Source organism: Muntiacus reevesi, chromosome X (genome assembly GCF_963930625.1).
Source record: "Muntiacus reevesi chromosome X, mMunRee1.1, whole genome shotgun sequence".
In the NCBI taxonomy this organism is placed as follows: Eukaryota; Metazoa; Chordata; class Mammalia; order Artiodactyla; family Cervidae; genus Muntiacus; species Muntiacus reevesi.
Genome location: NC_089271.1, coordinates 135,571,922 through 135,586,267, shown reverse-complemented (window position 1 = coordinate 135,586,267; position 14,346 = coordinate 135,571,922). Strand labels below are relative to the sequence as shown.

The 14,346-nt window shown below is 32.0% G+C and overlaps 1 protein-coding gene across 2 annotated transcripts in view; it reads right to left on the bottom strand.

Moving 5' to 3' along the window:
• The window catches only part of LRCH2 (leucine rich repeats and calponin homology domain containing 2), a 112,372-nt gene that overhangs the window by 24,226 nt on the left and 73,800 nt on the right, over positions 1–14,346 (bottom strand). For both annotated transcript variants that reach the window (XM_065916349.1, XM_065916350.1), the window contains exons 7-12: positions 14,010–14,097; positions 13,573–13,684; positions 13,038–13,135; positions 12,883–12,941; positions 11,009–11,116; positions 5,021–5,086 (exon numbers count right to left, since the gene is read on the bottom strand). In XM_065916349.1, coding sequence (XP_065772421.1) covers positions 5,021–5,086; positions 11,009–11,116; positions 12,883–12,941; positions 13,038–13,135; positions 13,573–13,684; positions 14,010–14,097 — 531 coding nt within the window. The remainder of the gene's footprint in view (positions 1–5,020; positions 5,087–11,008; positions 11,117–12,882; positions 12,942–13,037; positions 13,136–13,572; positions 13,685–14,009; positions 14,098–14,346) is intronic.

Below are 14,346 nucleotides of genomic sequence, written 5' to 3'. Positions count from 1 at the left end.
TAAATTTAAAACAAATGATAAAGATAAAATATAAAAAGCAGACAGAGAAAAAATACACATTAGGTTCAGTGAACTGACAAGAGAGTTCTCACAGGAAACAGCACAATCCAGAAGACAGGGGGAAAACCTCTTTAAGGTACCAAAAGAAAACAAAATTATCAAATGAGAATTTTATACTAGCAAAGATATCTTTCAAAAATGAAAGTGAAATACTTTTTTTTGGACACACCACATGGCTTATGGGATCTTAGTTCCCTGACCAGGGGTTGAACCCAGCACCACAGCAGTGAAAGCACCAAGTTCTAACCACTGGGCAACCAGAAAATTGGCAAGATTTTTTTAAACATTACAGAAACTGAAGGATTCAACATCAGCAGACCAGCAGTAAAAGTAATGTGAAAATAGTTCTTTCAGATAGAAGGAAAATGATATACATGGAAATACAGAGCTACACAAAGGAACTAAGTCTACTGGAGATGGTAACTAAAAGGGTAAAGATAGAAGACATTATTCTGATTATTTAAATCTCTTTAAAGAAACAATTGACTATTTAAAGCAGGAATAATAACAATGTAATATGTAATATGTTAACACAGATGTAAAACGTATGGTAACAATACTGCAAAGGCCAGGAGGGAAGAAATAGAAGTATACTCTTGCTCTTATCCAATATACATAATGGCATAATAGTACTTAAAGGTAGACTGTGATAAATTAAATATACTTTAAACCCTAAAATAATCACTAACATAACAACTAGTTATGTCTAATAAGCCCACAATGGAGATAAATAGGAATTTTAAAATATAATTCAAAACACAGGAGAAAAAGAGGAAAGATATCTAAAAATAATGCATAAGACAAAAAGTAAACACCTAATAATACAGTAGACTTAAATCCATTAATACCAGCAGTTTCAATTAAATATTAAAAATCTTAACATTGTAATTAAAAGTCAGATTGTCAGATCTGATGGAAAAGGAAGATACTACCATATGCTAACAACAAGAAACTGCCTTTCTCCATAAAGACACAAGTAGGTTAAATATAAAAGGAAGAAGAAAGATATATCATGTAAACACTAAGAAAGAAACTAAACTAGAAGAAAGCTGAGGTGACTATATAATATCAGGGAAGTATACCTCAAAGCAAAGAATATAAACAGGTGACTTCCCTGGCAGTCCAATGGTTAAGAGTCTGCATCTCTTGAAGGGGGCATGGGTTTGGTCCCTGATTGAGGAACTAAGACCCTGTACACCACACACAAAAAAGCCACCCTAACAAGGAATATTTAAAAAGTCATTTTATAATGACAAAGATGTAAATCCACCAAAAGGACATTATAATCCTAAACATTTATGTATTTAATAACAGCTTTAGAATATATGAAGGAAAAATGAAAGAACTTTAAAGAGAAAGACAAATCCACAGTGTTAGAAATTTCAAATAGTCTCCTCTTACTAATTGATAAAAACAACACTGTAATGCACCCAAGTGGTGGTGGGGCGGTGAAGATAAACAATGAACAAATAAAGAAGTCTGAGATATAAATAATAAAGTACTGAGAATGTCAGATGGTAAAAAAGTATCCATTTACAATGTCAGACAGTACTAAGTTCTGTGGAGAAAAGTAAAGCAGGGTATGCGAAAAGGGAAGAAGGAATGGGGAAGGGATGCTCTTTTATCTAAGTTGTCCAGGGAATATCTTGCTGAAGAAATGAAAGTTGAGCAGAAACATAAACACAAGGGAATAAGCCATAAGGTTCTCTGAGAAGAAATCAATCCAATCGAGGCAAAAGCCTTGAGGGGGTGGGAAACTTGGTGTATTGGGAGTCAACAAGGAGGCCAGTATAACTAGAGAAGAACTAACAAGCAGGAAGAACAAGGCAAGAGGAACGCAGTAGGGAGCCAAATAATGCAGAGGTTCACAAGTCCTTAAAGGACCCTAGTTTTTATTCTGAGTGAAATGGGAGATCATTAAAAAATTCTGAAGAATGACATGATGTAACTTAGATTTAAAAAATACCAATCTGATTCTTCTTCCTTTTTTTTTTTTTATTGAAAATAGACTAGAGAAAAGCAAGGGTGGAAAGGAGACTTAGTAGAAGGCTGCTATAACTGAAGTAAGAAATTTCTAGGGCTGGGGTGGTAGGTGTGGAGGTGGTAAAACATGATCAGATTCTGAGCATATTTTGAAGGTAGAGTCAACAGGATTTGCTAAAGGATTAGCTATGGGATGTGAAAGAAAGTGACAAGTTACAGATGACTCTGAGGTCTTTGAGCTGAGCAACTATTAATAGAAGGATGGAGTTGACATTTTCTGAAATGGGGACAATGCAAGAAGAGTTAACTTTTGAGGAACAAAGAGAATGATTAAAAGTACTATTTGGGAAGGTTAAGTCTCATATGCATCATACATCCTAGCAGAGCTGTTGAGTAGGTAACAGGCAATACAACTCTGCTGTGTGTGTGTATATGTATATACATACCTATGTACACAGAAATACCCATGCACATGCAAATGTTCATGCATATATATAGAAAACTGGTTTAAAGGGGAAAATATCAAAATATTAAGACTTGTCATCTCTGGGGATTAGGATACTAGATGAGGTTTTTTTTTTCCTTTATGATAAAATTTTCCTATTTTTAAACAATAAAGCTACATTATTCTTATAAACAGAAAAAAAAAACTAAAATTTTGTTTTGTGTTTAAAGAAGAAATTAGATGACTGTTCTGAAAATGAGAAAAGTGAAAGTAAGAGTTCTGTAAAGAAAAGGCCAAGATTGAACATCACCATTTTGAAGTTTGGGTAATTGGGGCTTTCTCAAGAGAACGTTAGGAACCTGGTGAGGAAGCTTAAGAGAGAAATGAAAGAAACTGACAATATATGGCAAAATCTACTACAATATTGTAGCAATTAGCCAGCCTCCAATGAAAATAAATTTAAAAAAGAAAGAAACTGAGAAGGAAGGTAATAACAGAAATTTCAAGGACAAAAAACATGTAAGATAAAGAATCAGTATTCACAAACGGAGAGAGTGGGTTAAATCCAGTTTAATGCAGGAGATATAGGAGATATATGAGGGTTCAACCCCTGGGTCAGGAAGATCTCCCTGGAAGAGGAAATGACAATCCATTCCAGTATTCTTGCCTGGAGAATCCCATGGACAGAGGAGCCTGGTGGGCTACAATCCATGGGGTCACAAAGAGCTAGACATGACTGAGTGACTGAGCACACACATGCACACAAATGAAATTTGAGACAGATGAATGTTTCTAGACTTGGGTATAAAAAGTTATCTTATGCTTGAACTGAATTCTAAAAGCCTAAGTGAAAAACGGAAGAAGGGGCAATCCCAGCAGAAACACCAGGACATAGAACACAGAGATGTGAAATCATGTTGGACTAAAGGAAGGAGTTCCTTTAGTTCCTAGCTGTAAAAGGTGCCAGTGCAAGAGTACACAGGCTGAGGCTTTCAAGCTAGGCAGAAACTCACTTCAATCTTGTGGGTTAAGCCAAACATTTTAAGCTTTATCCTAAAAGTTAGAAAAAGAAGATTAATAACTTGGAAACACATAGTCAGGACTGTACTTTAGAACCATCACTCTTACACCATTAGCACAGAAAACAAATTTAAAGGTAGGCCAAACTTGAGAAACGAGGTATGGCTGCAAACTGTTGCAGTAGTCCAGGTAGAAAAGACAGGGTCTGAGCCATCATAACTATAACAGGAATGGAGAGGTTGAGACAGATGCAAATAATGTTAAGAAGCTAAGATGCAAATAATGTTAAGAAGCTAGTTTTCTGTGGCTGACTGGATTGGGAAGAATGTGTAAGAGAAAGCAATTTCCAATGATTCCAAAGTTGACTATACACACAGTGGCACATTCACTCAAGGTGCACTATACAGGAGACGAAATAGATTTGGGAAAAGTAAGTCCAGTTTGGATTGTAAGGTAGTTTGGAAAAGACATCAATGAAAGGTATGCATCTGGAGAAAGTGGGCTGTTCTTGTTTCCATATATTAAAAGTTGGGGTTCTGAGGTCAGACATCCTGGGTTTAAATTCTCATTATATCATTTACTAGCAGTGTGACCCTGAATAGCTATGGCAATTTCTGAGCCTCAGTTTCTCACCTATAAAATGGGGATACAATAGCAACAACTTCATAAGTTATTATGAGGATTAGATGAGATCATACAGCTAAAGCACTAAGAATAGTATACAAACAACAACCATTCAACAAGTGTTAATTCTCTCTCTGTGTTATTTGAACCCACACCCTAGCCTTTGACTTTTATATTCCCATAGGAATAACTCAGAAGTTGAGTTTGGAGCAAATTTTCAAACCACCAAAAAGAATAAATAGAAACTTTCAAGGTCTTCTAGTTCTCTGGAATTCATATACCTGGATTTAGACTATGCCTTCATATAGAAGAATTGAATAAAACCTAATTAAAAAGAAATTAAAAAGTGAACTATAACATAGAGAACAAATACAATCAATGATAAACACATTATTCCTGACCATAATAGTAATAAAATAAATGTCTGCTAAATGGATAAATATTGAGAGCAAGAGGAAAAGAAGGTGAGAGGACGAGGTGGTTGGATAGCATCATCAACACAATGGACATGAGTCTGAGCAAACTCAGGAAGACAGTGAAGGATAGGAAAGCCTGGTGTACTGCAGTTCATAGCATTGCAAAGAGTAGGACATGACTTAGCGACTGAACAACAACAAATGGATAAACGATTCTGTCATCAAAACAAAATGCAGGTGAGAGCACAAAAAGTTTAAATCAGCATTCTTGCATTTGTTTACATCAAAAGTCAATTTAACTTGTGTTGTATAATACATTTAAAAAAACATTTAAAAGCCATATTCTTTAAATTATCTCATTATATTAAATTGATATCAATTATTCCATTAAAGCCTACATTAGGAACATTACTGTCAAAGGATCAGCTCTCATTATATAATATTAGCCATAAGAACTAAGATATTTTTATACCTCTTTTCGCATTCCATAGTTTGTTTTGGCTTGTTTCTTATGACATAAGTTGAATGATTAAGAATCCTAGAAGTAAATCAGCACATTAATTTCATAATATATTAAAGAGAATAGTGTATATACATGATATAAAAATGTCGATAATAAACTGCATCTGGTCCATGAAGATCTTTGCTAGAAAACAATATTTAAATATTATTTAGATCAGATGCCCATATAAGCTCACTGGCTATTATGAAGGAATGAAGCTCACCAATTCTTCCATGCATTTTCTTTTATAAACCCTTTCTCGAGGCTTGGATATTTTCCAGCCATGTTATTTTCCTGTGCATATCTAAGTTTTAGCTGAGACAGAAGATAAAGAGATGCAGACTGTGTAAGTATCATAACTGATTTCATTTTTCCCAGCATAGCAAATGATAGGGCCATGTCAACATAGTAAACAATCATTTTGCCAAAATAATAAACCTTAATTCCAAATGCAAAGCCAATGCTAAAGTTTAATTCTTTAAAAAAATCCACAAGTCTATAAAACTTTTAATAACAGAATGAAATAATATATTTGAAGAAAATCAAAAAAGAAAGAAAAATAAAGTGATAAACCATTATATGAGAGAACCATTTATTCATAATTTTATATCATTCTAAGTATTGATCTCAAAGTCAAAAGCAATGAATAATAAACTATCTTTAACAAAAGTAACTAATATGAGTTCTTAATATTTACCTATTTACTATGGATATAAATGTTAATTTTCAATTTTAAAGTTTAGTTTTATAAGGAGTAGAATATCTACCTTTTATTCAAAATAATAAAATCAGATGTCAACTACCAAAAGAATACACAGAAGAAGAGAATTTCAAATTAAAGATACATATTGACTATTAAAATATATAATGAAATATATATAAGTTGGTAATTCCAGAAAGATGGTTTCATAAAGAAACCAATTTCCATTACCCCAGTTTTTCTCACTAGCTAAGATCTAGTAGAGCCTCAACAGGAGGAAGCTACAGTGAGAGGCAAACAACAAGTATCACACACAAAGCAGTGTAGCTTTGCACCAAGTAATTTCTAGATTACTGACACCTTTATTCTTCTTTGTGTCGACAAGCACTAAAATTGTATTGAATCCCCAAATGCAGAGGAATTTAGATAACAAAATATCTAAGAACATCAGGAAAAAATACATCATTAAAGAGTAATTTTTTAAAAAGGAAGTGAATCCTAAGAATTCTCTTCACATGGAAAAATATTTTTTCTGTTTCTTTAGTTTTGTGTATGAGATGATGGATGTTCACTAAACTGTTTAGGATAATGATTTCATGATTTATGGAAGTCAAATCATACTGAATACCTTATACAAGACTGTATGTTAATGATATCTCGATAAAACTGGAAGAGTAAAAAATTGATTTAAAAAGGAGATGTATGGCTGATTCGTGTCAATGTATGACAAAACCCACTGAAATGTTGTGAAGTAATTGGCCTCCAACTAATAAAATAAAATTTAAAAAAAAAAAAAAAAAAAAGGAGATGTATCCGTTTTAGCACTGCAAAGTATCCTGGGGGAGGGGGAGGGTCAGAATTAATCCTTTGGAAGGGGGCATCAAACTACAATGCCCTCCACTGCAGTAAATTCGGAATTCTCCCCAAACTACACACACTAGTGTTGTGACTATTGATGTGCATGAGTCACGTTAGAGGAGAAAGAAAAATGTTGAGCTCTACTTACTGATAAAATATATTTTATATACTTGAAAATTCTCTGAAAAATTTTACTGTGTACATTGATATTTAATGTTTTACTGTGTGATACTCAAGAGTCAAAATAAATGTCTATTTTATCTAAATATCTATTCTAGATTAGTAAAACACTTCCGTAATCCAGGTACCAGTACTGAATTTTAGGTAAAAAGGTATATATATAACTCAGCTGCATCAACCTGGCCACTTAATACTTAAGGCGTCCACAAACTCTAGATACCTTGATGCACGTCCTGCTGCTCTGGTCCTCTGGAAGAATTTTTCACTGAATGATGCTCTATAACATAAAGGCCTCCGTCTGTATTCATATTTCACGTACATCAACCAAACCAAAAGATGGAAGAAGTAAGATGTTTTGGGAGAGGATAGGGAAGTCATTAGTAAAGCAAGCAGAAAAGAAAGAATGGATAGATTTTAAGGGTTGAGAGAACTACCTAATTAGTTATAACAAGCTAGAAGTTAACATGATGCTCCTCAAATTAAGAGTTCATATGATCAGAAAAAGAAAAAAATCACATGAGAAAGTAATGTAATAATTTCTATAATTCAAAACTAAAATAATGAACTGCTCAAAATCCGATTTTGCTTTATGGGATCCTTAATTATACTTCAATATAACTTGTGATAATTACTTTTTAAAATTTAGCTATATTACATAGTACTCAGAAGTACATCTTTCCACAGTAAGTAAAAACTCTCAGGATACACGTAAAAGCAAATCAAATAATTATTAAAAGTAAATATGTATTAGAAAATACTACAGAATAAGTTAACAGGAATGAACATGTTATGGGAATCACTCAACTGAAGCTATTCATTGCAAAATTCTTCATATAATCTTTTCTTTAGCATGAAAATCAAATTTTAAGAAGCCAGCTAAACATTTACTTAATAAGCCACATAGTAAGAAAATCAGTATAAGAAAGAGCAGTAGCCACTTCTCTAATACTAAGATACATAAGTAGAGTTGGTGGAAATTTGAAGAATTGGTTAAATAATTTACAGAGCAATATTATTTTAAGATAATAGTTTTTTATTTAACTTCCAAAATTATAGCAAAAATAAAATTACGATTTGTGGAACAGCCATTTTAATATAGACAAGGTCACTGACTCAAGGGGACCAATACACTCAATACACTCAATACACTCAAATACAAGTAAAAATAATTCAATCTTTCAAGAAAGAGGATAAAGATTAGCTTTAAAAATTTTAACAATAAACTGTCAATACAAAGTAGTTTAATATATGCATCTCAATTAGACAAAGAAGGGCAGTCTTCTAAGTAACTAGGCTTCAGACTTTGAACACTTATGATTTATCTATTTGATGGTTTACTTGGTGATCTCTTTTCCCACCCTTTTTGATTATTAATTCTGTGCAATATTCTTTTGTTATTTTCCTAGGATAGTTTCATCCACCAAGTACTAGTATAAACCTTATTAAAGAATTACATATACTCTTTAAAAAAATAGTGTGAACTAAAGTGGCAAAGCTGCTCTAAGAAAATCATCACTGAATTCAACATAAGCTGTTTTTAAATTCCTTCTAACTTTGAAGAACAATGTCTGGCTTCTTTTAGATTTAGCTGAGAGTTAACACTGCATTTACTTTCCACTAATAGCTAGCTAAAAAACAGCTAAATAGTAAGCATACAGTCAAAGTAGAAATCCTAAGTGGTACTTTTTGCTATACAAGAGTAATCTTACCCCAGATAAATGATTTTAAATCAAGACTAACAATAAATAGACAAAGATACTGCAATGATTATATTAAAACTTAAAAAGAAATGTTACAACTTCTGGTTGATTTGCAATTTTAAATAGCATTTCAGATTCTTCATTTAATAAAGCTAGAATCTAAAACAATACACTGTGCAAGGGGAAATCTACAACCAGAGAAGGTATAAAAACTCAAATCCTCTAAGGAATATATTCTTTTAAAAGATTACTTTTGACTTTTAGACTCACTCAAATTTATGTGTTGTAACAGTAAACAACAATTTTAATTATCTAAATCTAAGAAATGTAAGCAATAGCAGGATATTTTAGAAGGAAGGATGATATGATTTAATGGAGAAAATAATAGATTCAGCATAAGAAAATTCTGAGCCCAGTTTAAGTTTAGCCATGAACAGAATTGGCTAGGGATCTAAATTGTCTATAGACTACACATTTTAAAAGTAAAATGTACTCCTTACTTTATGACCAGATATCACAAAATTTTAATTCCTTCAAAAATTAAACATAGTTATTATAATATTAATGTCACTGATTATTAATCCAAAAAGCTCTTATAAATATATGCACTTATAAATATATGCAAAATATATAAATTTATATGCACTAACATCTGAAAAGGAGAATGGAGAGACAGTTCAGAGAAAGAAATTAATTTTGCATAAATTTAAAAAATGACAAAAATTATGTAGAAGGAACATAACTAAATTAATGGTTCCTACTAGCTTTAAATTTGATCTCATTTTCAAGTAATTAACCAGTAACAGTATTAACAAATACCTACTATGTACAAGGCAGAGCTAGGTACTGCTTTGTACTTATTACAAACTATCAAAAAGCAAGACCTATGAAACATCATTTGATGTATTTAGGCTGAAAGAGTAATTTAAGTCAGAGGGATAGATGTAAAACTAATACAACAATAGGAGAAAACTGAAAATATAGAAATGATATATATGGCTATAATAAATTCTAAAATTATACACTCAAATGCAATTCTGGACATGAGGGAAATACATATTGTTGTGGGTTCTTATAAAATCAATATTCTCTGTTCATAATGATAAATGCAATTTTTTCACCTGCCAAGTAGGGGAGGTAGAAACTTAACTATTTTTTAAGCTACATAGAGCAGGTGGTGGCTTGCTTCATCCAACCTCTTAAACCAATGGGGCCATCAATACTTTAATTATACTGAAGGGGGAAAACACATACAACCTCATAAGTAGTCAATTTTAAAAAAGGCCCATTAGAAATGAATCAGGAAATATTAGAAGATAAGCTTCAAAAAGGATGACAGAGAAGCGTGACAGAAAGTTATGACCAAAGAAAAAATGTCAATTGGGAATGAGGATACATTAGATATAGAAGGGATAAAGATGTTTTCTAGTATGGTTTTTAATTCTATAAATGTAGTAGCAGCGCAAAAAGAGATACTTAGTGGTTATTTTAAAAACTATTATAGGGCAATATACTTTTTACTAATTGATGTAATTAAATCTCACAGGTTAAAGTTTTATTTGTGAAACATAATCATTCTCTTGTTTAGCAATAAAAAAAAAATCAACCTTGTCAAATACTCTGAAAAAAAAAAAAAAAGAAACTATTATAGTGGTCCCTAATACGACACATCAGCCATTGAATAAGTTTTAATAGTAATTATTTTTCAAAACATCTTTAAGCAAATGCCAACATACTTTTTTTAAACATTCTGAAACATGGTCCTGTGATCCATAAACATTTATCGCTTTGAATATGTAAAAAACATAGTCGTTATCCAAATTGAATGCACCAAAATTATTCTTTTAATTTTCTCAAAACAAACAAACAAAATCTCAGTTCTGTTTTATTATTTCGATATTATTAATATAAATGTAGCACTCTTAGTACATGAAGATGGCAATAACAGCCAACCCTCAGCAGCACGCAGAACCTTCTCTGTATAAAAAATGGACTTGCACTGATTTTATACTCATTAACACAAGGTCCTCCTCATTGCCAATAACATACATTTGGAGAAAGCCTAGCCAGAGAGAGAAATGCTCCTTGACCAAGACACAGACTAAAGTGAACCTGTGACTCAAACTGTCACACTGATTTAATCAGTGATTATATAATTCAATTTTAAGGAGTTTACACATATCCTGAGTAACTCAAAATCAGATAAAAAGCATACTATATACTTGTGACATGTACTTGGAAAAAATGCTTATAACATATCATGCTATTGTGAGCTAAGATGAATATCAATTATTATTATTTAGCACAAAGGAATAAAAAAGATATTGAAGCAATAAATAGAATGACTATATGAGTATAAAGTATTCTGTTAATTATATATGTACTTTTATATTTTTTTCCTAAGTATTTCCTATTGCCTATTAGTAGATGGTCTTCTTGTTTACTGTTTGACAATCTTTAAATATCAGATTTAATGATTATAAAATTTGCCCATTTAAATCTCATTACTGAAAAAAATACCTGTTCTTCTGCTCTTGCTGCAATAACTGAACAGCTATTTTCCTCAAATCAGTTACTTCCTTCAAACCATCATCCTCTTCCTCAGCAAGTAATTGTTCTTTCCCAAGTCTGAAAGGTAACATAAACATGATTATCCAAAAAGCAAGGCAGATGATATTTTATGACAGCTTTCAGATGTAGAAACCATTTTTTATTTTTAATAGCATGTGAAATGTTCTTGTATTTAAAATGTTAAAATAAGAAATAAAGAATATTAAAGGAATATACAAACATATTAATATCTATCCTCGCTACTCAATAGGAAATGTCGCATACTGGTTATATTAATATAATTAATGGCTAACAAAGTAAACTGCATTACCATTTTGTAATTTCTGAAATGTGAAATAGCCATAGTAATTTAACAATGCATATTCTCCACCTTGAGTGTAATAAGGACCACAGAGCTCTATTTGGCCTATCTTTAGAAGTAAATAAAAAATGTTATGAAATTTTTTCATTTTATCAAACCACTCTGCTTTTATCAGTTCATTTATTTTGATTTTTTAAATCTCTGTGTAAAATGTTTAAGTAGTGAAAATGCAAAATAGATAAGATTGGCAAATTTGCAAAAAATATTCATTAAAATATATGTATCTTTTTTGTCATTTAAAAAGAACAAAGAAATTTTAAAATTGTTCTCTAAACTCTAGTAATTTTATGCCAAAGGCATTTCATTTAAAAAATGGTGTCAGCGACTTCCCTGGCAGTCCAGTGGTTAAAACTCTGCATTTTCACTGAAGAGGACACAGATTCAATCCCTGGTGGGGAAATTAAGATCATGCATGCTGCATGGAAAGGTAAGTAGGCAAGTAAGTAAGTAAATAAATAAATAATGGTATCAAACCTAAGACTCTGTATCTTTAACATATCTTGCATGCTACTGGAGTCTCTCAAGGTAAGACAACTGTCCTCATACAATAACATGAGAAAGTAAGAGAAAAATGAAACACAGAGAATAAAACAAAGCACTGTAACCTCCTTATGGGGCACCAGAGATGTTTAATTAATGACTATTAAAAAGTTACCAATGAGGTCATTTGAGGGAAGCACAATACAGAGAAAAGACAAAAACTTGGGGATCAGAGAGCTAGACTCACACCCGAGGTTCTAGTGGACACTAGCTAAGTGGTTTTAGACAAGAAACTTTACAGTCTCCCAGCTTCACCTTCCTTATCTGTAAAAATGTGGACAATATCCACCCTGTAGGATTTCGTTAAGATTAAGTAAGAAACATAGGAAAGCATGTAGCACAGATCCTGGTAGATGGTAGGTATTCAACAAATACTCTTTTCCTTTCTGAAAAAAATGTGGTAGGTCAATTTCTATCATTTCATAAGACAAAGGATACATAAAAGATCCAAAGTAAATTATTTTAATAAAACAGAGAAGTAAATACCCTTAAAATTACTATACTCAGTCTCATGTAATGTAAAGTTTATTAAATCAAGAGTCAGAACACCTCAATTTGAGACATTTGAAACTTCAGGTCTCAGTTTCCTAATTGGTCAAATTATAACAGTACCATCTGTTTTAAAGAACAGCTAGATAGCTCAAATGAGGCAATGTATGGGAAAGTATAATTTTCTTCAATAATAGTAATGGGGACATTATAATTACACTTATGGAGAAAAACAGTGTATATACTACATTCAACTTATATGTTTACTATAACTTTCAGCTTAATTGAGGAAAGCACACAGATAAAATATTCACAAATTAACTATCTAAACCTAACAAGTAAACAAAGAATTTATTCATTTAAGCAGAAATATCTAATGATATTTCAAGTATTAATAAGCAGTACTTCAATTTGCAAATTCATGTGTGCTTACCTTTTTTCATCTCCCAATTCTTCATTTTTCTGAGATTTTTCAGGACCTTTCTCTTTTCCCTTATATAAAAGAAAGTTATCATTTTAAATCGCATGGTTCACTTTTGTGAGATTAAGGAGAATGTGTTATTGATATTTGTTCAAAGTTTTCTTTACCTTAAGGAAAGCAACAAATGATCCAATATGTGCATCTCCTCGTTCAGGAACTACTACATCATCTGTGTTGGCATCAGTAAAATCATACACCTCCTGGTCTAAGTATAGATGAATACTTATTAGAAAATATGAATAGTAAACAGTGTGCTCTGTCACTGCAGTGCTTAGAAAAAAGTATATTTTTCTCAATAAAAGAGTTGATCAAAGATGCTATAACTTGGGGGCTTCCCAGGTGGTACTAGTGGTAAAGAACCCACCTGCCAATGCAGGAGATGCAAGAGATATTCGATCCCTGGGTCAGGAAGGTCCCCTGGAGGAGGGCATGGCAACCCACTCCAGTACTCTTATCTGGAGAATCCCACAGAGAGAGGAGCTTTACAGGCTAAGGTCCATAGGTTGCAGAGTCGAACACGACTGAAGCAACTTAGCAAGCACACGCACACTATGATTTTTAAAGCCCACTTTAAAAAAAAATATTCATTTTTAAAAAGGGCTATATACATGACATAAAGACAGCAGACACCTTATGAATTACCTTTTTGGGAATCAGGTTTACTTCCTACTGAGTGACTGTCATTTCTTGATGTCTGCTCTCTATTTGATTCTGACACTTGAGAATGAAGGCTAATTGTGTCGTCATCTGATGGCTGAATGCAATAAGTAAAAAGTAAAAATGAGGCATTTTAAACATATGATAAAGATTAAGTTGCTTTAATTCCATATATGAAGTACAGAACACCTGATTTAAATCTCCAGTTTTAAAACCAAAAATTAATATGAGTTTTACTGTTTTGCTTTTAAAATGGTACAAGTCTTTTTTTTTAACTTGAGGTCATAAAATGCAATGCTGATCACATTTTTAAGCAAAATAAATGAAATGTGTGCAAGTGCCTATCTACTTCAAAGCTCTAGTAAAATTTTTTTGTTTTTCTAAATATAAAATAAAATAGTTCAGTAATAGAAAAGACTCACTTCTGTTGTAGACAATCGTTTCTCTCCATTATCACTTCCAATTCCAGAGTCAGGACCATGATTTTTATTTGGATAAAAATCTTCCATACTATGGAAATACAAATTCTAAGGGCAGTTAAAGTTTTCTTCTTAAATAGGTAATACATAATTGACCTAAAATTTCGCTAGATAATATAGAATATATACTTTTGATATGTAAGATCCTTAAAAAAATATGAGGGGAAAAATATCAGATAAAACACTTTATTCATGTCCTTCATGTAATATTTTCATATGCTCTGTTGTAAAATAGGTTAACAATAGCCTTGACAATAGCCTATTATTTCTCCTGAGAGAT